A 24931-nucleotide genomic window follows, 5' to 3' on the forward strand; every position below is an offset into this window, starting at 1 on the left:
GTTCATAAAATTTTTAAATTTAAGAATATTTAACTTATTCTTTTTTTACAAAAATCCACTGCTTAATAACTAATAAGATTCGTTGAAGAAACTTTTCTTTTTTTACTACATCTTTTCTATAGTTCATTTCAATCTCTGTTTTCCCCTTTTCTAAGGATGTATTCCCTTATTTATTGTGATTTTGTATTAATTTTTTTATTTTATTGTTCTGTTAATAGTGTAAAAAATTGAAAAATTAATTTTTATTATAAATCTTATTTATGATTATTGATACTGCTGTGAGTCTTCAATGCTTAGGCTAAGTGCTAAATCAGCTTAAGAGCATAGTAAATATTGAGATTGGTGGCCTATTGGTCAGCCACTCCGATACTTAAGTTAGATAATTGATTGAATAATAAATAACTTTTGGTAGACAATTGGACAGACTAAGCATCCCTCATTAATGTCCGGTTCTCATATTTATAGACTAAAATCAAAGAACTGTTGTAGTTATCTGCAAAAATTTCGAATATTTGTATGATATTTCAATATTTTTGCCTATGAATCCGTTCTTATTATTGACTGGTATCACTGATGCTTGATAATGTTGATGTCTTTTGTTCGATTTTGGGTTACCCAAGTCTTCTTTTTCTCGGTCCATATGTTTTGGGTCTTACCTTGTTCGGTGTGATTGATACAAACCACATGATGGTCAACCTAGCTCCTAGCTTTTGACCGTTGATATTTTGACTACGGCACTAAATTCTTTGACCAAACGCTAACCATTTGACTCGATTTTAGGTAAGTACTATCAATTATCAAATTAGACTCATCGAAAAACCATAAAATTAAATGTTAGATAAAAATTACTATTAAATAAAATGTCATTTTAGCTATTTTTTCGGTTCAAATGCTCCATCAATTTGATCTATAATAGATATAATAGATGTTTATATGTGCCTTTTACTTTTTTGTGATTTAATTAAAAAACTTTTTATTTTAGCACAACATGCTTGATTCTAAAAATTAGTTATAAGTTTATTCAATCATTGGAATGAATTTGGAAGAATGTACCTTAATTGATGAGACACACAAAGTATTATTTTGTTATAAATTCATGCAACCCATATGCCACAGCCTTAAATTAAAAAGGAAATATTAAACCCTAGTTTCTCATTAAACCTGGGTAAAAGCATATGTTAAAATCCTCCCTTCAATGAAATAAGAAGAACCGAACACCAAATACACGTACGCAGAAACCAAACCAGATAAAAGAGAATAAAAAAAAATATAAAAAAAATAAATAAAAAATAAAAGATGTATTTTTGAGCCTTAAAGTTTAGATAAATAGTTGTATAAGTTCTTAAATTTTTTGGATTTCAACAAACTGATATAATCCATTTAAAACATAGTTAAAAAGTCAGCAGAACCAATTCACATGCTCATCTAGCATACTCAAACAACATCTAGCCAAGCACTGATCGGGAAAGTCAGCCATTAAGGAAGATTCATAGGCGTGAATCTCGAAGTAAGAGCTGAGCATGCCGAGATTCTTGCCACTGATCTCACGATGGTTCTCTAAAATTCTCATACTATAAATTAGAGGACAAGGCTCTATTCAGCTACACTTTCTCTATTGAAACTCTATCAAATTTTTACCTTTTCATATTTTTTAAGAACTAATCTCTATCTGGAGAGTTGGAGTGGCTGGCCAATTGGCACAAGGACTGATCAAAGAAGCTCACGGCAACGTCACAAACTTTTAAAACTTTAGAAAAGATTAATAAGTCATTTAAATTTTATAAATAAATAAAATAAACCCTTAACAAGTAGATAAGCTTTTTAAATTTTAAAAATATATCAAATAAGCCCTTACTTTTAATTTATATTTTTATTCATGTTCTATTTCATCTTTCTTTTACTTACTTCATTTGGAGATGTCTATGAATTTACATCGTTTTTTCACCTTCACACTTAGAATGTCAAAACATCTATTTTCTACATTTCACTTTCATATTCTTCCCAAATCATGAATTTATCCGTTTTCACATGTCCTCATTACCCTCCACCAATAACGGCCAATCTCACCAATCAAAGATAATGATCTTCAAACCCTCTAATTTAAAGAATACAAGTTCAAATATTGCTCGAGACCCAATTCAAAACTTGGACCCAAAATTCACTGGAAAATTATAGATCAAATACGCAGGATTTATATCAAAAGCAAGTTATAGTCCTGTCTCTTTTAATCTTTTTTCAAAGTTAGAAGGCTAGGCACTTATTTGATTTTTTAAAATTTAAGTGTGACTATTACCCTTTAAATGCCAAAATAAATCTTTTGCCAAAATTTAAAAAAAAAAATCCGAACGCATAAGATTTCTATTCAATCTTCAATGGCAACAAGGGATGGTTTATTAGAAAAAAAAATATTATAGTATGCAAGGGGAGTATAAAAAAAGTAGTGCTTTCTAAATACAAAATTTTAAAAGTTTCATGTAAAAAAAAAAATCATACATTTAGAGGGAGTATGTACTCGTAAGTAAGTGCACTTAATAAAGCCAATCTATATGCTTAGGAATGTGTTATAATAAGCACGCAAATCTAAGACATACATATAAATCGCACAATCACACAGTATTGAAAAGAGAATAAGAATAACATAGAAGACGTGGTTCAATCGTAAGATCTACGTCCACGGACAAGACAAAAGAAAAAGGTTCCACTATGATGAAAAGAGCAAGATACAATCAATCAGAACTCTTAAACCCTAACCCCATTGTGTTTTTCAAATATCTCACAACACTACCGTAAAGGGTAGAATATTATAATATTTATACTGGTCCATACCGCGGGGGCATTGCTCCCGCACCCCCAAGAAGATCAGTGGTGGGCTTTGGCCTTAAGCCTATCTGCCCATGCCCTCCGCTACCACAACAAATCTCATATTTTATCCCAATCGGGTCGTAGAGTGAAACTTTTTGGTCGAATCACAATTTGAGCCCATGAAAACATATCCAAAAATTCAAAAGTCACAAAAAATAACAATTCTTCCCCTTAGCTTAAATTCTCTCAATCATCAACAAAATAACCATAAAAATACTATGTCTTATTATATAACCTCGCAAGGGCATTACTGAGCACTACAAACACCAACCAAGTCTAGGCAACGCCTAAACTTGCTGACTAGGACTCCCTTGATCATCATATCTGCTGGATTATCATGTGTAGAGACTTTCTGCACAACTACAATCTCCTGAGATACAATGTCCTGAATGAAGTGATATCTGACATCAATGTGCTTAGTTCGCTCATGGTACATCTAATTCTTTGTGATATATATTACACTCGGCTATCACAAAACACTGTTGCCTTGTTCTGTATCAACCTAAGATCACTCACCAAACCTTGTAACCATAAAACTTCCTTTACTGGCTCTGCTAAGGCTATATATTCAGCCTCTGTGGTAAACAAAGCAATTGTAGCTTGCAATGTTGCCTTCCAATTGATAGCACTTTCAGAAAGAGTAAACAAATAACCTGTTAAAGATCTCTTCTTGTCTAAGTCCCCTACAAAATCTGAATCCATAGATAATCCTCTTTCACTCATATGACCAAGATGCAAATGCCACAATTGAGTCTGATTTTGATTATTGCTTTTGAATGCTACTGCAGCTTCCCCTGAAACTAACTGCCCTAAAGAAAATACAATCCTGAAACCAAACTGCTCTTCATGAGTACCATAGAGCCCTTGCATACTTTGAAAACTCCATTCTCTGCATGGTATCTGAATCCATGAGAGTCAAGTGTCCTAAGAGAAATCAGGTTTCTCTTTAGTCCTGGAACATGCCAATGCTCTATAGTTCTGACAATGCCATCAAACATCCTCAATCTGATGTTACCAATTCCTTCAATAGATAATGCACGGTCATTGCCCAGAAACACCTTGCCACTCATCTATTTGTAAGTGACAAATCAGTTTCTGTGTGGACAGATGTTATAAGTAGCACCAGTATCAAGAATCCAGGAATTTTGTCCATGATCTGAACACACGAATAAAATTTCTCCAGCACTGTCATCACCATCAGAATCAATAAAACTATCAACCACATTCGCATAACTTTTTGGTTGCTTTCCCTTTTTATTTTTTAACTTTGGACAGTCTCTCCTGTAGTGACCTTGCTTTCCGCACTCAAAACAGTTAGTCTTTTTCATTCTTGACTTAGATTTAGCCTTAGATTTCTTCTTGCTGGAAGAATCCTCCCTTGAATGTGTTCTTCCTCTGCTCACCAAACCTTCCCCCTCAAATCTTTCTCTATTATCTAGAAATTTCTTTTTCAACTCCTTCGATTTTAGAGAATTACTAACATCGTTTAGTGAAAATACTATCTTTCCCATACAACAAAGTATCAACAAAAGTTTCATAGGAGGGTGGCAAAGAACATAACACAATAAAGGCCTGATCCTCACTATCAATCTCAATATCAATATTCTTCAGATCCATAATGATTGAATTGAATTCATCCAGATGTTCTTTAATGGGCGTACCTTCGCTCATTTTCATATTTTAAAGTCTTTTCTTCAGATATAGGTCGTTGGTTAGAGATTTGGTAGAGTATATCTCCTCTAATTTCTTCCATGCCGCAGATGCTGAGCTTTCACCAGCAATCTCGCGTAGGACATTATCATTTATGCTCATAAAAATCACACTCAAGGCTCTCTCCTTTAGATCAGCCTTCTCTGCCTCTTTCATACCTTCTAGAAAGTTATCCTCAATTGTCTTCCATAGACCTTGTAGGATCAAGGAAGATTTAATTTTAATCTTCCATAAACTGAAACTCGATCTACCATCAAACTTCTCTATCTCATACTTCATTGAAGACGACGCCATCTGTAAACCCTAGTGTGTTATAATAAGCACGTAAATCTAAAGCACACACACAAATCGCATAATCACACAGTATTGAAAAGAGAAGAAGAATAACACAGGATTTAACGTGGTTCAACCGTAAGGTCTACGTCCATGGATAAGATAAGAGAAAAAGGTTCCACTATGATGAAAAGAGTAAGATACAATCAATCAGAACTCTCAAACTCTAACTCCAGTGTGTTTCCCGAATATCTCACAACTCTACTGCAAATGGTAGAATATTACAATATTTATACTAGTCCACACCGCGAAAGCGTTGCTCCCGCACCTCCAAGGAGATTAGTGGTGGGCTTTGAGCTTCGGCCTATCGGCCGTGCCCTCCGCTACTACCACAAATCTCACTTTTTATCCCAATCGGGTCGTAGCATGAAACGTTCGGGTCGGATCACAATTCGAGCCCATGAAAACATATCCAAAAATTCAAATGCCACAAAAAATAACAGAATGAAAATCATATAGAAAAGACAACAAACGCAATACCACGAGGTTTTAGTCTTCGAACTATAAACCTAAATTTGTGGCACCTAGATCTATGATCTCCAAGTTGAACCAAACCCATTGAGCCTTGATCAAGATCGACCCATAATGCACATTAAGAAGTCACCATCAGACTAGCCAAAGATGTTGAAAGAAGTCCTCCACGGCAATATCGGTGATGACCAAAAGCAATGAGAGCCGTCAGGATGCCATCGTCCAATTTCGATTAACATGCTAGAGTGATCATAGATAATGAAAAATGAGTACAGGGAAAATTACAAGGGAGATATCGACGATGACAGGAACAGTAAGTATTATTTCGACGGAGGATGAGACCACATCATTCTTGATGCATGAAGAACCAGAGGAGTTTTGAACTTGAAAGGGATGGATTTGAGCAGAGTTTGAAATGCAATTTGGGCTAGGTTTTAATTTTTTATGAATTCAAATTCGTATGATAACGAGAAATTGCATTTAGATAGATTAACCAAGATTTGACATGAAACCATGGTTAGGATTTTATTTATTTTTTTTAACTTAATTATGTATTATATGAATCTTATAAATTTATAGTAAAATTATTAATATAATTAATTTACCATTAAATAAAATTTTTATTAATTTTTAAAAATTAAGTAGTTCTATTTTTTTAAATTAGATAAAAAATATAAAGATGTTTTATTTTTTGTAAAATTAAATTTTATATATGATATTTTAGCATTTAAAAATTTAAGTGAGATGAGATTTTCTTACTCCAACATCTCATGGCATACTACCAATTTTATTGAATAATTATAATAAAATTTACGAACTACTCTTTTTTTTTTGTCAAATAAAAATAGACACACGTACTCAAATCAGTGACGAAAATAGACCATACTTCAAATTCATGACAATTTTGAGAGTATTCTTATTCTCATATAACCTAACACATACATCTATTTATAATCAATGTAGAATCTCAAAAGACCAGGCATGCTCTATGCAGACCTTAACCATTTGAACTACCCCAAAAGGATCGCTCATTGAAAAAGTAATGGTTTGTAATAATTTAACTTATAATATTCATCTCATTGTCCTTTATATATGATTTTTAAAACATAAAATTAAGTTTTGTTTATTTCATAGAAAATAATTTATACATAAAAAATATTTTTTATTTTTCATTATTTGATTACAATGTTAAATTAATAGTATATATATATATTCATATTTTAATAAAATTATGAAAATCTAAAAAAATATAAAATACTTTTTCAAAGTCATTTAAAAAAATGACTTCATTTTTTATTTGATTACAAATATATTTTTTATTAATTTATTTTTCTAAGTAATATTTTTCCTAAAAATATTTTTTTTAAATAAAGGCAACCTAAATATTATTAAAAAAAAGTTTTAAAAAATTTGATTAGTATTATCTTTTTCTTTTAATGAAATTTAAAAAAAAGTTATAAAATTGAAAAAAAATTGATAAACATCAATTTAAAAGTTGATTATATAAAAAAAGAAGATGTTTTTTTTAAGGGTGGAATTTGATTTTGGAGAGTGGACATAATAAAAGGAAAATGATTAAAGTTGAGAGAAAATGATTTTCAAGTGAGAGAAGGGAAGGTGCGTTTGGTCTTTGCCTAAAAGGGAATGTGGCGTCCACTTCTCTTTTTTTATTTTTCCTTTTCACAGCTGTAAATCACTCCAATATCAAACTATTGCACGGAGCCATGTTGATGGTTGTTTGTGGCGTCCCCCAGGCCCCCCCTCCCTTTTGGAAAATGGACGGTTGTGATGTGACAGGATGTGGGGTGATGATAATTCTCAAAGAGAAGAAAAAGGGGGGCCCCTTTTTGTAACGATCATTAGATAATCTCATCTTTGCTTTTTGTCCCCTATTCTCCATCTTCAGTTTCGGGTAAAAATCGGACCGCTTATATTCTTTGCCAAAATATACTAAGAAAATTTATTATTTAATTTTTATATTTTATCATTAATAATATTTGACTAATTATATTTTAAAAATTAAATTATTTAATTTTTTTTATTTTATTCTACCTAATAATTAAGTCCCTCAGCTAAATTTAAATGAAATATTTTAATAGTTTAATAAAAAATTATGTGGTAAGACAGTTATTTCATATAAGATATTTTACATAAAAAAAATTTAATAATAATTAAATATATAAATATAAATAAATCTTAATAAGTAAACATATATTATATATCTATAGGTGGATTTCACAATTTTATAATTATCTTGAAATTTTGTTTAATAAATAATCACAATAAATGCAGACCCAAAATAGCAAAAAATGGGAAAATAAATAAGAAATACTCAGATGCAATTTTCAGTTAAGTAAATAGCGTCATTGAGAGAAGAGGCAGGTGATGGGGAGGAAGGTTCGCGAAGTGTAGAAGAGGAGCTTAGCATCCTGTGATTTTGGCAAATTTGAGATGTGAAGAAACGATGGTGTGATGCGGGTCTCCGGGTAAAAGACGAGGGCATTTTAGTCTTCTTATGTTATATTTAACGGTACAAAATAAATGGTATGACTTAAATTTTATGAAATTAAAATATAAAAATTAAATAATTTAAATTTTTAAATACTAAAATTCAATATATATATATATATATATATAAATTTTAATTATTTGTATTATAAAATTTTTATTAAAAAATTTAAGAGATAAAAAGTAATAAAAATAAAATATAAAATAATTAATATTAATTTAAAATATTATATTATTTTTTATATTAATTAATATAAATGTATATAAATTAAAATTATTAATCATTGCATGGATAATTCCACAAAACTCAATGATGGAATAATAAATTTCTTAATATAATATATGTACAATAATTTTATTTTAATGATATTAGTAAATTTAATTATAATTAATAATTTTAATAATATATATATATATATAAAACAAAAATTTCAATAGTTGGGTTGAGTATCTAAACTCATTGTTAAAAATTTAGAAATATGAGTAAATATGTTCTAATTAATTTTATGAAAATTTAATTTTATAATTAATTTAATTGTTTTAACACTTCAATACAACTTAATTAAACTATAATTTTTACTAATAATTGTTAGTATATTAATTCATATAATCATAAAAAATTAAATAGTTACACGTAAATAAATTTATTAAAAGATTAAATTATTATAAATTACATACAAACTAATTTATGAACCAAAATTTAAGCTTATAGATGAACTAATCTAATGAGTTTGTAAATATTAGGCTTCGTGTGTTTTGTAGAAAATATTTTTTTATGAAAATTATTTTTTAAGAAAATGTTTTATATAAAATATTTTTTATTATTTAGTTATAATATTAAATTAATTATTTATATTATACATGTACAAATATTTTTACATCTTAATAAAATTTTCAAAGTCCAAAAAATATTTTTCTTAAAATGATTTAATTTTTCTTTTGATTAGAAAAATATTTTTCATTTCTTGAGTACCCAAAATGCTAAAAAATATATTGGAACAAAAAGAATGCAATAATTTTATTTTTGAAAACTCAATTAGTTTTAATTTATTAAGTATATCATTAATTCATACATTTTCCTATAATTATACAAAAATATAATTGTGGTGATAGTAAAGAGAATGAGATAAAGGCACATATATAGAGAATAATTAATGGGGGAAATTAAGTTGGCCTTTTGTTTGGAAATCACTCATGGTAGAGTATGTTGAATTGGATATGTGAAGATGCCATTGTGTTTTATTTTTAGAATTCACACTCATATATATATATATATATATATATATATATATATATATATATATATATATATATATTCATTTATTATTAGATTGTCATTTTATGTGAAATATCTTATATAAAATAATTGTGTTCATTGCAACCATGATTTAACGGCTGAGATTACTTGAAAATGGATGGCTAAACTTGAATACAAAAACCACAAAGATAAAAATAAAATTGCAAGTTAAAAGATTCAATGAAGAGTTAAAATGTAATTGAAAATAAAAACAAAAATATTATTTATAACACAAACACAACCTATTAAAACATAATTATAACCTATTTAGAGAGCCTTTTAATCACTGAGCTATGACAAATTTTTTTAAAATATATTTATATCGGTTTGATTTTGAAAAAAAAATAAATCGGGTAAATCGAATTTTAAAAAATTATTTAATAAATTAAACCAAAATTTTAATTCAATTATATATATATATATATATATATCTTTTATTTTAAACCAAATTATGTTCACCTTTATTTTAACGAGATTATACTTCTCATTGAATTACTTAAAATGTAATCGAATTTTCTCTATTTAATTTTTTGATATTAATCTTCTATATTGGGTTTGGATATGAATTTAAAAATAATTAGACTCATTATAAATTTTAAAAAACTTATATCGACCCAAAATCTAATACTGATTACGACATATGAGATCTCGACATGAAAGTTACCATATCACACGATAAATTTTGAGTTATGTTAATTTTGTGGTCATATTAATTTTTTTATTGACATATTTGAAATAGATTTTAATATTAAATTCCATTTACTATATGATTATTATGTAGCTCTACAATGAAATGAACCAATCAGGAAAGTATTCTTGTTTTTCAACTACATTTTTCCAATAGGCAAAATTTTGTTCTTTCATTTCCCATTTCTTATGCAAATAAAATTACTAATAAACAAAAATTTTACCATTTTCAACAAAAAAAAAAGAGACATTTATAATTGGGTTCCTAATTTTACCTTACATTCTAATTATTAGATTTTCAGAAATTAATTATTTACTTTTTTAATTTTTATACTATATTATTTTTAATAACTAAATTTTGAGAAATTAATTATTTAGTCCATAAAATTTTCACTCACTTTTATCAATTTATGAAATTACAATAAATATAAAAATTACAGGTACTAATTTATTCTCTATATTAAAATTAAAGAGCTAATAATTAATTTATTAAAATTTAAAAAATAAAATGTAATATAGTATAAAATTTAAGGATTAAATAATAAATTTTTTAAAATTTATGAATTAAAGTGTAATATAAGAGTAAACTCAAAAAATGATTCCTAATTATCGAAGTTGGTTATTTTATATTACGTTTTAATATTTCAATAATATATACTTTTTTTAAATAAAAAATATAAAAATAAAACCTGTAAACGTCAAGTCGTTGGCTACTTTGGAGCTCCATCCTCCTCCCCTGTTTTTAATTTCCTATTGGCATTAACAACAGACAAGAAGAAGAACAATGTTAGGGCTCAAAAATGCCTCATTCCCAACCCCAATCTCATCATTTTCTCGACCCAAATTCACTTTCCCTTCGTGTCCTCTGCAAACCCATATCAAAATCCCCAAAATCGAATCGAGATTTCTGCTCTTCGCACTAAATAACAACAATTCGCAAGAACCCAACAAACAAAAACAGGAAAAGCTAAATGGGTCGGCTGATAATGGAGGCGGCGGCGACGATTTGAAGGAAGATCGACCTCCCTTACTGAAGAATATCAAGTGGGGTGAGCTGCTGCTTGACCCAGATCCTGATAACATCGTAGCCGTTGGATTGACGGGGTTGCTCGCATGGGCAAGTGCTCAAGTTCTGTGGCAGCTGTTCCTAGTCTCTGCGGCCATTCTTATTGCTGCTCTCAAGTACTCTTTTATTGCTGCTCTGCTTATTTTCATTCTCATTACACTTCTTTAGTGATTTTGCTTTCTTCATACTAATAATTTTTCGACCAATTTTTGTACACTTGTTTTATGTAATGCAATTCCCAATTTTATGTTAAATCTTTGAGGATTCTGTGATTTTTCTGCTTGTGTTGCTCACAGATTTTGTTAATTTTGAATGGTTTGTGCAATATAAAGGGAATGTTTCCCTTGGAAACATGAGTTATTTTCTGTGCTACTGGACCATTAACATCTACGAAGCTGTAAATAAAATTATTAGCTGAAAATCGAAACCAAGTGCCCTTTGGTTTTGTGGTTTAGGGGGGAAAAAAAGGTGCTTTTTAAACTTCCTTAAAAAAATATTTTTAATTTTAAATTATTTTTTAATATTTTCTGACTACTATATTTAAAAAATATTTTTCACAGCAGCTCTTAATTAATATATTTAAAAAAAAATATTTTTTTCAATATCAAAACGCACGTTATGAAGATCAAAGTAGGGAGCTTGAAGTTGTAGAGAGCATCATCTTTGTAAGGGTGGAACTTCGTAGAAGAATTGTTGAAAAGCCTGCGCCCTAGTTAAATCAGCCATGTTCAATCACAACACCCCAATATTACCACGCTTTGTGTTGGTACACCAACAAGAGTTTCTGCTTCTGCGCCAGATTGTGAACATACATAAATGAATCCAACAAAAACTTATCAGTCTAATCGTTGTCCCTAACAAAATCCACTGCAACACAGCTGGGTCATTGGTCCCATAGCACGAGCTTTTACGAATACGCACCACAAAATGCAAGAATTGATTTGTCCAGTTTGGGTAGCTCTGACTACGACATTCTCGTAGCCATGGATCAAGCCATTGCACTTCCATTTGATTTCTTTATTTGTTGATGAGATTACAATTTTGTTTTTAAATTAAATGATTAATGACAATGATACAAAAATGGTTGAGAGAAAGAAGATATATATATATCTCTAAAATTTTAAGTATATTTTAATATATTTCATCAGTTATAAAAATATATATATATCTTTGTAACTGATGAAATATATTAAAATATACTAAAAAATTTAACAAAATGACTAAAGAGTTCGAAGAAATAAAATGTTAGAGACCAAATCAATTATTTCTAAAGAAGATGTGAAACGCAAGTACTAATTATAGCATAACTAAAAAATAAATTTCCCAGAAAATTCCTGTTGGCCATGTCCATGATTTAAATTCCCTATTTGTTTACTTGCTGATAAACCTAGCAGAAAAGTGAAGAGTAAGCAACTCGATTTTTTCATCCACATGAAAGGAGGAAAGGTAATTGCACCCCATAAGCAAAATTTCCACAAAATTTTCGTAGAAATTTCCACAAAGACCTAATCTTCATCAAACTTGATCCTTTTTGGAGCAGGCAGGACGCCAGCCACCTGCAAAACAACAGTAATTTGATCATTCACAATGCAAAAGCAACATTAAAGGCAGACCGTAATTTATCCATTTAAACAAGATTGAATTGAAGTGAAAAAAATGTAGTGATAATAAATTCATCAAACAAATAGATTTCTTCAGCTACAGTAAATATTAGAGTATCAACCTACTTAGGTTATTACAATTACTTTCATGTCATTTACGTGGTTAGGAGAGCGGGCAAAGGACACCACAGTTGAGACAATCCCAAGTATGCACCTATTACTTGTACAACTGCAAATATTTTTGCAATTTAATAAACTTAACTGATTAAATTTAGAATTAGCTTTAACTCTAGATCCTGATATCAGCAACGTAACGGATGAAAACCAGCTAGCTCTTTTTTTTTTTTTTTCCTCTTGATTTATATTTTCATGTGATCATTAAGATGACCAAAAGATAAGATGTGGCACTTCTTACAATTTCTGGGCACTCGTAATCAAGACCAGCAGCCTCTATCATCTTTTGTCGCTTCTGACCTCGCTTCATAATCTTTTCTACCAGCTTTTTATGCTCTTCAAGTGTTCTATCCTGAGCAGCCATATCACAAAATATATTTATTAAGTGGATCAAAGAAGAATGAAAAAAAATAAGGGGAAAAAAATAAAAGAAAAGAAGAAAAGAAGCCTTTTTCTTTAAGCTTCAAACCATAAACTGCCTGAATTATCACTTCTTATCCACATGGATACCTTGTTCTGCCGTTTTCGCTCAATTTGAACCCGGTCAAATGGCTTGTATTGATAATTAAAACCTTTCCACCTATTTTGAGGGGGGAAAAGATGAAAAAGGGATGAGCAATTGAAGAGAACATTGAAACTACAGTGCAGCAGTTAGTACATGTCAAGTGATGAGGGAAATGAATTACAATGTATTTAAGTTTCTGTTCTTCCATGTGTGAACATTGCCTCTAAAGTCCATAATGAGACATTCATAGTATATGATCCAAGGCTTGGATAGCAAGAAAGAAGCAAAAGAAGCAAAAACAAGGCGTTCTAGCAGGGGCAGCAGTTTTTCACAGAATAGTACATGATTGTGCATGTACAAGAGCCAAATCACATAGCCTGAGCATGTAATTTTCAGCCAGCTGTGTAAAGCTGTGTTTTTAGATTTAATTTTGAAGTCCAGCAATCCTAGAGTGACTTGGACTTCCTATTTTAACTACTAGGGGTGTGCAGTTCTGGTTCAATTTAGGATTTGCCTAGGAAACGGAATCGAACCGAAATTTCGATACAGTTCCGGTTCGGTTCTTCATTGTTTCGAATCCAGTCCAGTACGGTTCTTAATTCTTCGATTCTAGTTCGATTTAGTATAGTTCCAGTTTGATTCTCGATTCTTGAAACAATTTTATGTAATTATTTCCTTAAAAATGTCACATTTAGTATTTAAATTTTGAATTGAGTTATTAACACATAATATATCATATAATACATCTTTTACTTATTTCTAAATTATATAATCCTTAAAGTGTATTTATAATTTATAATTAAGTACATTATATAATATAGTAGGATAATTATATCATATAATATATATTTTAATTATTTATTAATTATGTAATATTTAACTATAAGATTCAAATATAATTATGAATTAATATATATAGTATAATAGTATATTTATAATTAAGAATTATAAGATAATTTAATATATTTATAACAAAAATTATTAAAAAAATATAGAGGAATGAAATATAATATTAGGTTGTATTTAGTTCATAATTAAATATACATATATAAATATATATAATTATATTAAAAGTATATAATACATCTAAAAATATAAATATAAATTCGGTTCACAATTTAATTCCGATTCCGGTTCGATTCTTAGTAAAGAACAAGACCAAACCGAAGTATCAAAATAACTTCGATTCAGTACAGTTCCTTTGGTTCAGTACGGTTCGAGACCCTCAAGAATCGTACACAACCCTATTGACTACACAGTTGCAGAAATTAATTAGAATTAATTTAGGAAGCTTTTCTACTCTATTTAGGATTTATTTGTTTCCTACTTCATTTAAGATTTATTTTTTCTATCTAGTTTATATCCTCCTATTCTATTTTAGTTTATCTAAATTTCCTAGAAAAGTAGATTTATTTTCCTATTAGGTTTAGGAGACTTAAAACTCTATAAATACTCCTAAACTCTATATATTTCAGATCAGATTCTACAGATTTTGAGTTCAGTTTTCAGTTGATAAAAATCTTCCTTGTTTTCACTCTCTATGTATGGAGTATGTTTCTATTTGAGTTTCACGTTGCGTCAATATACAACCTTGATTCATTTCAATGGTACCTGAAAGCCTTGAATAGTTCTAAAATGATCCAACTTTAACCAACTAGAGCATTGAAGTTCCAACAACCCTAAAGCATGAAGATTCATTTCAATGTACTCCGAATTTAAAATAGGACAAGTACATCACCCAAAGATCATTTTTATAAGAAATAAGATAGGGTTTATGATAAAAAAAATTCCAAACCTTTTCAACCTTTTGCAATTCTAGCCAATTCTTTTTTTTGGGAGGCAATTTTAGCACGATTTTAATGGGTCATTGTTTTTTTAGGCTGTGGTCAAAATTGACTTAAATCAGCTAACATGACATGTTTTTGAGTTTTGACCACTGATCTCTCTCAATTTTGACCACATCTAAGATACAATAAACCTTTAAAATAAGCTAAAACCAAACCCACCCCCCCACCCCCCCCGAAAAAAAAAAAGGAGAGAGAGAGAGAAAAGAAGAGAATGGGCTATAATCGCAAAAAGTCAAAAAATGTTCGGATTCTTTTGACCATTAGGCCAATAAGATATACTTGTGCTCACAAAGTAACTATGCAATTGCATTTGATTCCACAAACATGATAGACCATATTCCTGATCTAGGTGCATTTTCATGTACATACATTTTCTACATTAAATTAAAGAGAAACCGTTCAACAGCTTACTGTCAACAGTCCAATCCAAGAAACATTTTACAATTAAGACAGAAAAACTATCCGTCTAAGTAGTCCAGCCCTTTGTTCCTTAATTAGCACAAAAATTTTGAATTAATACTTGAACAAAAAGAACCATATATTTTTATATCAACTAGTTGCCGTGTAATATAAAGAAAGTAATGTCATAGGGAAGAAAAATTATTTACAATTTTGGATGAACATGCTCCGAAGGGATAAGATGGACTTGCAAAAGATGCTCAAACAATAGATAATTATGCATACACTCAGCAACAACCTCTGCCACCTGCAATCAGCAAAACAATATCATCAGATGAAACAAAAAAATGGCATACTACAGATGCTTTGACCTCAAATTTCACTACAATGGCATACCTCAGGATCTGCAAATTCGATGAATCCATAATGCTTTGATTTTCCAGTCTGTAAACAACCCAGATCGAGTGATACCAAAACTAATACCACCATATTACATTAAGACATCACATAACTGGCTTCACAAAATATACAAACTATAGTACTTTTAGCATATAAGTTTGAGAATCTACAATGATATCATGCAAGATTTGATCTATCATGAGATATCGAGAGACCTTAGAGGAGCCTACGAATCCATTTTTCCCTACTGTGGAAAGTAAAAACTTTTAGTTATACAGAAGCCTTGTTTATTTAGTTATAAAATGCTATACTAAAATGGCTGAAATCTAGTTTCTCAAATGTTAGAATGTTATGAATAAACAGCAAACCAGAGATTTTCAGCAAGTCTGTAAGAGTTTCTCGCATGGGAAAAAGAAGGCAGAAAACTGATTTGCATAAAATTAATTCTTTACTTAGTTTATTAAGATTTTCTTTTCCTTATTCAGTTTTTTAATTCAAGTAATATTTAGTTTTCCAACCATAGAACTATTAATTGTGCAGAAAAAAAAAAGCTTGTTTAGGCATATACTCCTAAATAATAAATGAGTACATTCCTGTTTAGAGTCCAGTTAGGAACCAGAGAATATTTAAGCACTTCATATTCAGAAATAAAATTATTCAAGCCTAGTTTTATTCCAGGTTGAGTTCCTAAAATGCTCAGAGATCAAAGGGTTCTCCCTAACAAGCCTTCTTTTTACATTCACAACAAGTAACAAAGGAAAAGACCATAAAACTAACAAGCCACAATCCAGTAATTTCCTATTATATTTCTCTGTGACTGCATGTATACTTGATCCCAGACCATGGTTTCAAATAACGGCTGTTACGTAACATAACGGCCGTTATTTACAAGTTTTAAAGGAGGCCGTTACACATGAGGCCGTTATTTACAGGAAAACAGATACTTGCAGGTGTAACAACCGTAACGGCCGTTATGTAACAGTAATGGCCATAACCGACTGATAAATAATAACAACGGCCGTTACTGTAAAGATTCCTCTACTATTTTTTCATATGTGCATAGTGTTTTGGTGCCCTTTTTCTTGTCTCTGCGTGCAACACTTCAATAGCTGCTGTTTAGCTTCAATTTCTCTCAAATTTTCACTCAAAATTCCCTCCTTTCTTCATACAACATCTCTTCTTTCATTGTTTTCTAAGAAACTCAGCTAAGATTAGTAAATTGCTCTATTCTCCAAAGCTAATTCTTGGAAAAAGACTGAAACAGGTGAGATTATTTGTTATTTTATACAATTTACTTTCATAATGTGTTGTTTCTTTGTAATAGTAAGGTTAATTTTTTTTACTATATGTCTACATCTAGCATTCTAAATTCTAGTTCTGTGCTATCTACATAATTATTTTAGTCTATAAATTTTTTAAAGCTAATGATGTCTAAAAATGATAGATTTAATGTTTTTATTTGATGTATTTGTGTTTACTATATAGTTATGTATCTTTGTTTTACTTGTATCTACCAATATATAGTCATTTTACAAACTTTGCAAATTTTTCAGAAAAAATTTGCTCAGCGCCAGGCCATTACTGTTAAGTTGCGGCCATTATAGGCCTATTTCCGTTGCTCACAACAGCGACCGCAATTTGAAACAATGTCCCAAACTCACCGTAGCATAGAAGGATAAACATTTGTTTCCAAGAAACAAAAGCACATTCACATTTAGTTGATGCACCATATAGCAGACCACGAAAATGGTAACGATTATATGATTGCAATAACTAGGAAGGAAAAAAATAATAAAATTCTTAATAAGCAAACTACATATTGAGTGCATTAGGCCTAGGCAGTTTTTGAGGGAGATAAATGAAACCCCCACTTTAAGTGAAAGTAGCCTAAGCAACCATTACACCATAAGGAGTATATTATGGCCCTTATATTTCACCTATATCCCAATTGGTAGAGAATTATCACAACATATTCACATCTTTCTGGGTGTCTTCACAGTTATAGTCACATCCACATACACATGAAATAATCCCATGACAAAAACATTTAATATAATTTTGCATCAAACCTTCTTATTCCTTGCAATTCTCAATCTCTTAATTGTACCAAACTGGGAAAAGTAAGCTGTGCATACAAAAAAAAAAAAAAAAACAACTAATTAGCATAATCAAGTAGCACAATAACTGCATCAGTTTTGTATGTTCTTAAATTAAATAAATGTAAACATACCTTCCATTTCTTTCTCATAGAAACCATGTGGTATCCGACCAATATATAACACAGTAGCAGTATTTTTCTGCTCCTTTTGTTCAGGTAGCTTGGGTTTAGGTCCACCCTCTAAGGGCTTCAAACACAAATAATAAACTCGAATAAAATTAAATATATAAACAAAAAAATAAAAACAAAAAGCAATTTCAGCATGAATTAATAACAATGAACCCACCAAGAAATCAGCAGAATCTTTTTCATTAGATAATTGAGATGAAGAAACCTTCTTCAAGTTCTTCTTTAACGCTTTCTTCTCCTTAACCCCCATCTCACTGATCAAACCAAAGTCAAAGAAACGCGTTCATAAACATATAAGTTTGATTTAGCTGTGATAACACTGTTTGGTTAGTAAGAAAATAAAAAAAGAAAAAAAAAAGTTACGAATCATCATGGCAATGGATTTTGTACCTGGAAATCTTGAACTACCTAAACCCAAATTCATTGAACGTCCTTACTACCCACACCAATCCCAAACCCAATTGAAATAAGCCGTTTCAACCAGTACCCATCCCAAATTTTAATACTACCCGCACTACCTGAACCCACCACACCCAATTATTTTCTCTTTTTTTCCAGGCAATTTATACAAAATCAAAGAAAATGGATTGTTTTTATGAACTTTAGAAGAACAGCCTACAGTCATAGTCTCACAGATTAAAGGTTACATTGCAAACAGAAAACTAAAAGTACAAAACAAAACAAACGCAAGATTTAATTAATCTTTGATATTAATAAATAATAGACATCACTATCAGATTGATTTTCCCTCAACAATCCTAATAAAAAAAAATAAAGCATTAAGCAACTGAAGATATTTTGCATCATATTTCCGTAATCAATAAATCAACAGAAATTTACACTTGGAATAAAATAAACTCAGAGGAATATAATACTCATATACTCAAACCATCAACAGAAATCAAGCTAAACAAAAGAAGAAGAAGAAGAAGAAGAAGAAGAAGAAGAAGAATACCGAGTATAAACGAGATTAATCGACGAACGCTGTTGGAAAAGGTGTTATCGTTGATGAAAAAACAACCGGCCTAGTCGCCGTCCCCGGTAAAAACAGCAATAGATGGATAGAAGGAGCGAGGGAGTAAATTAGAGTGATGAAGCAACGAGAGTTTGTGAAGAAGAACAACAAGAGGAAAAGGAGCTGCAGTGAGCGACAAATCATGTAACCCTAAGGTAAAACGACGTAGCTATTTCAACATCTCGGCTCAATGTAGTGGTTTTTAACTTTGGAATGTTTTAATTTAGTTATGATTTTTCACTGAAAACTGAACAATAATCAAATTGAACTACAACTAATTTTATACATATATTTTTTTATAATTTTTCTAGACGTATTATAATTATATATATATATATAATATAATATAATATTATCTTTTATTTTTTACCCTTTCTTAATAATTTGAGTTGATAAAAAATTAAATTAGAATCGTGTCGAATTTTTTGATTCAATTCTGATTCTTAAGTAGACCTCAAACTGTAATCAAAACTGCATATCAGGCATTTTACTAAATGGTGGCAATTGAAAAACAAATTTATTAAAAGAGTATGGGATAGAAAATATTTATCAAAAGGAGGTAAAATGATGGTAGACTCAAGTATTGGTAGCGTCTAGCAGCTAAAAATTGAAAAAAAAAATTTACGATTTATTTGAAATGTTAAAAAAAAAAATTAATAGAAAGTTGCTAGACACTAGTAAAGGGTGCATCCACATGGTGGGCGCTACCCTTGGTAGCAACTCGCTGGCAGAGAATTATAGAACATTGCAGGATATCATGACAGCTGAGTGCTACCCATGATAGCGTCTAGCATACTTCGTTGCGCATAAAGTCCGGCCACTTTGGTAGAATGGCAGAATGCAAAATGATTGACATGGCCGGAATGGTAGCGTCTACCTTGGGCGCACATTAGGGTCATGTCACTGCATTGCAGTGGGTCATTGCATGATTTAGTGGGTTCGCAGTGGTCGTGGAAAGATTTAGATGCTATTAAGACTAACGTTCTAGCAAGATTTTAGATTTTGATTCCCTGATTCAATTGGACTAAACAGTTGGACTTGAATATATATAGCAACTAGTATTCCAACCCACTCTCTTTATAAATATCTTCTTCCTCTCATTTCACTATTCGAGCAGCATATATCAGCTAGAAAAAACTCTCCAGCTTTCTAAAGTAAGATATGTGTAGCATTATTTTTTCTTTTAAGTTTTGTGTAGTGTTAATTTTGATTTTAAGGAAGTAATTTTTGTATTAGTAAAATATTTTTAAAATTTATTAGTGAAATAAAATATTTTTTTAATAATTTTAGTAGTGTGGTTAAAAATTTTTATTAGTAAAAATGTAAAAATAAAATTATTATTAGTGAAAATTATATATTATGCTGTAAAATTTAACTTAAAAAAATTATTAGCTATATAAAATGATTATATGTGTAAACAAGATAATAAAATAGTTCAAAAGAGAATAAGAAAAATATATATTATTATTAATTTGAATATATATTTAGCAAATTGATTAAGGAAAAAAAATTAGGTTAAAATAATATAAATTTTTTTTATGTGTAAATAATGAAAATTTTATTAAAAGTATCATAAGTTAAAAATATATTGAAATGATTTTTTTTTTTTTGTAATTTGTATTATATTTTTTTGGTAAAAGTAATTAGGTAAAATATAGATAATATGTTACAGATTTTTTTAAGAAAAACAAGATATTATTGTTTAAAGTATTTAAAATGAAATAAATTTATATTATTACAAAAATTTAATTATCTAGTTTAATTCTTAATATATTATTAGATTTAGGAAAATATGATAAAATGTATATATGATATTTTTTTTATGTGTAAACAATATATTGTTAGCAATTGTAATTCTTTTTGTTAATTCATAATTTTTGATAAGTTAAATTTAAATTGATAATATTATATGGAAAATACAAATGTGAAAAAAAACAATATTATTTTTTTTATGTGTACATGTCTACTTATTTTGGAAGAAGTAAAGTTATTGGATCTAAGAGATTTGTAAATTTGAAGTGATTACAATTAATCCTCATATTGAAAAAAAAAAGTCAGTTATCTGTTAAGAATTATAATTTATTTATATTGGTTACATAGTTAAAGTTTGGTTATATTTATGTGAATCTTAAAAAATTTATTACAAATAATAATATTAAATTAATATATTATTGAGCGCATTTGTCACGACTCAACCTATGGACCGGACTGGCACTAGGACCTGGGCCAGTCTAAAGCCCCCGAGGCCCGTAGTAAGCTTAACTATTCTTCAATCCAAAATGCCCATTTGGGCCCACTTTCAAGAATTTAACCGGACAGAGTCTGGCCATAAAATGGACATTTCAACGGGGAGTTTTTGACTCACCCGACCTGTAAACATAATATATAATTAATTGAGAAGCTCAGCTCACCCTCCATATACTCATATATCATAAAAATAAATGGGAGCTCAGCTCCCTCATCCAGTCCAATATACATACATATAATAATAAGTTTACAGGTCCAACATGATAATTATATTACAAACCCAAATCAAATGAATATTTCTAACACATGCGAAAATCTAGAAGTTAACAGAATTATACAAACATGAATAGACGACTTGCGAAGGAGAAAAGCAGGTTAACCACAACAATAATCCTCCTGTAGCCTGGAAAAAATATTGAACAGGAGTGAGCGTTCAATTCAAAAAGTAAAATATCAATTTTAACCATAATCTCTATAGCTATCTAAACCTAATGCACTCTGTAGAGTGAAATGCAAGATCGTCATAAATTTCATACAAATCATATCAAAAAGGCAATTTGGAGCACTCACACACTCAATAATGTTAAATAATACATATATGGGAGCTGATTCCCTATACAGCCCTCTTAATCCAACTGTGCTAGCGAAGAACTCAAGCCGAACTTTCGCTTAATAAACCAAATCGGGGTCCCAGCGAAGAACTCAAGCCGTGTCTACCCCAAAGGACTGGGCCCCAGAGAAGATCTCAAGCTGTGTCTACTCGTCCTGTTCATAGCCAACACCATACCACATGCATGCCAACTCACGCACACTGCTTCAAATTACCACAACAACATCCATGGCACTTTAACAATTATAAATGTAACATAAAACATGCCTAGTGTTTAACTACATAAATACATATTTATAAGTGATGCATGGGCATGCTTAAACATATAATAATATCGAAATTACAATTAAAATTTAATATTTTACTTACAGACTCAACCGAAGTCACTGTGGCAGCTGGGCGGAGGAGGAAGGTTGTTCCGGCTCACCTGATAATTTTATTGCAATTATTTAATACAATTGACTCAATACAAACCAAGAAAAGATCAAATACGTCCTAAGTCGTGTCGAAAATCCGGTAGAGTCTCCCCTATACCTAGGACATACCCAACCTGCAAAAAGGCTTAAAACACACTTCTATATCCACAAACCATATATCCACAACTCAATCACATCACACAACTCCTCCTGAGCCCATCCAAACAGTCACTAATCACAATATATAAAATTACAGTTTAGTCCTTATAATTGACCCTTTTTGCAAAAATTACCCAAATAAGCTCTAAAAATTCTAAAACTTTGCCTCGCGGTCCTTAGCAATATTACTAAGCTAATGCAAAAAGAATCATAATTTTCTGAGCTTCCACGAATATTTTATGAATTTTTAATCCCATTCAAGCGCTAGAAAATTACGAAAAAACAAGGTTCGGGTTTACCTATGCCGATTCCGATCTCGGGAACACGCTCGGGACATCTGACAACGGTGAGGTAGCCAAAATATCGACCCAATTTTGAGACTTTTCGGTAGCCTGAGGGTACCTACATGAAGCCCACAACACGAGGGTTAGTATATAATTTTTATGGAATTTTCTAAGCTCATTTAATGCTCGGAAAAATACTAAGAAGTTTTGTGGAACCCACCGAAAAATGGTGTTGGAAAATTTTGAAATTTATATTGCCACAAAGCTCTCGACGAGTGGAGTGCTCTGGTACTCTCGATTTTCTCGTGGGGTTCACGGTTTGCGAGAAATCTAGCCCAAAATTTGAAATGGGATAAAACTTTCAGGATAAAATTTGGACAAACCGCTCGATGGATTTCGGTGTTCTTGAAGGAGCGGAAGCGTAAAAAACACAAGTTTATACCATTAAATTCAAAAATTTTCACCTAGAGTCACATGCATCATGCAAGATTTATTTTTATCTATTTGATTTCAATGATAAACAACATATTAAATCTGTATTTGCCATTTAAGATTTTAAAATTAATTAGATTAATTTTAGAACCCTAGATTAAATCAAGAACAAACACACTACCTCTTGATACACTGCAGTGTATTTGCGCCTTTGAGATTCATCTTCAGGACACCAGATGTTGTCCCTCTAGCTTGTCTACACCAAGAACACCTATGGCAGCCCTTGACCAGCTTCTAAAGCTTTTTCTATTATTTAGAAAAATCAAGTTCTGCCTTTTAAGAGATTAAAGATGTAAACAGGACACTAGAAACGATTTCTAGTATTTTTAATTCAAGAGATTGATGGCTAATCTCTTTGGATTGATGGCTAATCTCTTTAAATTGATGAGAGATGAAGAAGAAGAGATGGAGAGCCTCAAAATGGCGTGACAAAGGAGGAGTAGCTGCTGATTGTATTATTTTTAATTCATAACAACACTTATATAGCTAGGTCAACACATTAAACCCTTGCCACATATCACCCTCTGATTGGTTCTAGGTTTAATTGACCCAATCACATTGTGCCAAGTGTCAAACCTATATTTAATCTTAATTTTAATCATCTTACATGATTAAAAGACATTTGACAAGCTTATGTGTAATGCCATGTGTCACCATCTCATGGTGCCACATGTCACCCTGTGAAATGACCAAAATGCCCCTGTGTCTTAATTTTGAGTTCTTAACCTAAAATAATTATTTCTCTTCTTCTAATCAATTTATATCAAATATAAATTAATTAATTAATCTCTATTAATTAATTTCTCATTAATTAAATTCATATTTAAATACTTTAAATATAAATTTAACTTATACTATACATCCAATAATCTAGATTTGGTTTCAAGTCATGCTAGAGACTTTGTAATCTAATTGCAAACCAAACCTATTTAATTAATCAATTAAGCTCTTTAATTAATTAATTAAATCATATTTAATTAGGTAATTACTTGTGTATGTGTGTGACTTATTAGGCTCATCACTAATCGGCAATGAGATATGATATCAACTCTTAATATCATCAGAACTCTTTCTTACCACAAATGATTTCTCTAAATCATTTTATGCATCTCATAGACCATGGTTAACACCTAGCATAGCATGCCATGACCACCCAATTAGTAATAAGGTTTACCATAAATGAACCTATAATCATATGTTACCATGCATTAGAATCTCTTTGTTACAAAATCTCAACTCAAGCTGGAGTTATGGTTTATGTCAAACTCCATTTGCTATGAATATTATGTTCTCTTTTAATTCCAGTTCTTGATTAAAAAGATTTTCGCATCAGAAACTCTTTTCTGAATAAATCTATCTATCCTAGCCAGGAACTTGAAACATCAAGAACAATTAAATGAACATAGGATTTTATCTCTATTTACTTAGAGGAACAGATTCCATCTTGATCAACACCTACCTCCATATATAACTAGTAGAAGCCAACACATGCCCATATACCCATACATAGTACAAGTATGAAAGCAGTATCAAACTCAAACTACCTATATACAAGATAATTG

The 24931-nt window shown here is 30.3% G+C and overlaps 2 protein-coding genes across 2 annotated transcripts; one reads left to right on the forward strand and one right to left on the reverse strand.

Annotated features, from left to right (window-relative positions):
• The first annotated feature begins 10586 nt into the window (after nt 1–10586).
• On the forward strand, nt 10587–11188 carry LOC110633881 (uncharacterized). The gene has a single exon (XM_021782692.2). It carries the CDS (start codon nt 10653–10655, stop codon nt 11100–11102), a length of 450 nt encoding a protein of 149 aa, XP_021638384.2. The 5' UTR covers nt 10587–10652; the 3' UTR covers nt 11103–11188.
• Nucleotides 11189–12213: 1025 nt separating this feature from the next.
• LOC110646940 (uncharacterized RNA-binding protein C1827.05c) lies at nt 12214–19324 on the reverse strand. The gene is made up of 9 exons (XM_021800565.2): nt 19102–19324; nt 18304–18400; nt 18090–18204; nt 17929–17984; nt 15857–15904; nt 15670–15767; nt 13220–13289; nt 12951–13061; nt 12214–12490 (listed from the first exon to the last, which is right to left on the reverse strand). The coding sequence occupies exons 2-9, from the start codon at nt 18394–18396 to the stop codon at nt 12440–12442; spliced, it is 642 nt and encodes a 213-aa protein (XP_021656257.2). The 5' UTR covers nt 18397–18400; nt 19102–19324; the 3' UTR covers nt 12214–12439.
• Nucleotides 19325–24931: the final 5607 nt, after the last annotated feature.

This window comes from Hevea brasiliensis, chromosome 14 (genome assembly GCF_030052815.1).
Source record: "Hevea brasiliensis isolate MT/VB/25A 57/8 chromosome 14, ASM3005281v1, whole genome shotgun sequence".
In the NCBI taxonomy this organism is placed as follows: Eukaryota; Viridiplantae; Streptophyta; class Magnoliopsida; order Malpighiales; family Euphorbiaceae; genus Hevea; species Hevea brasiliensis.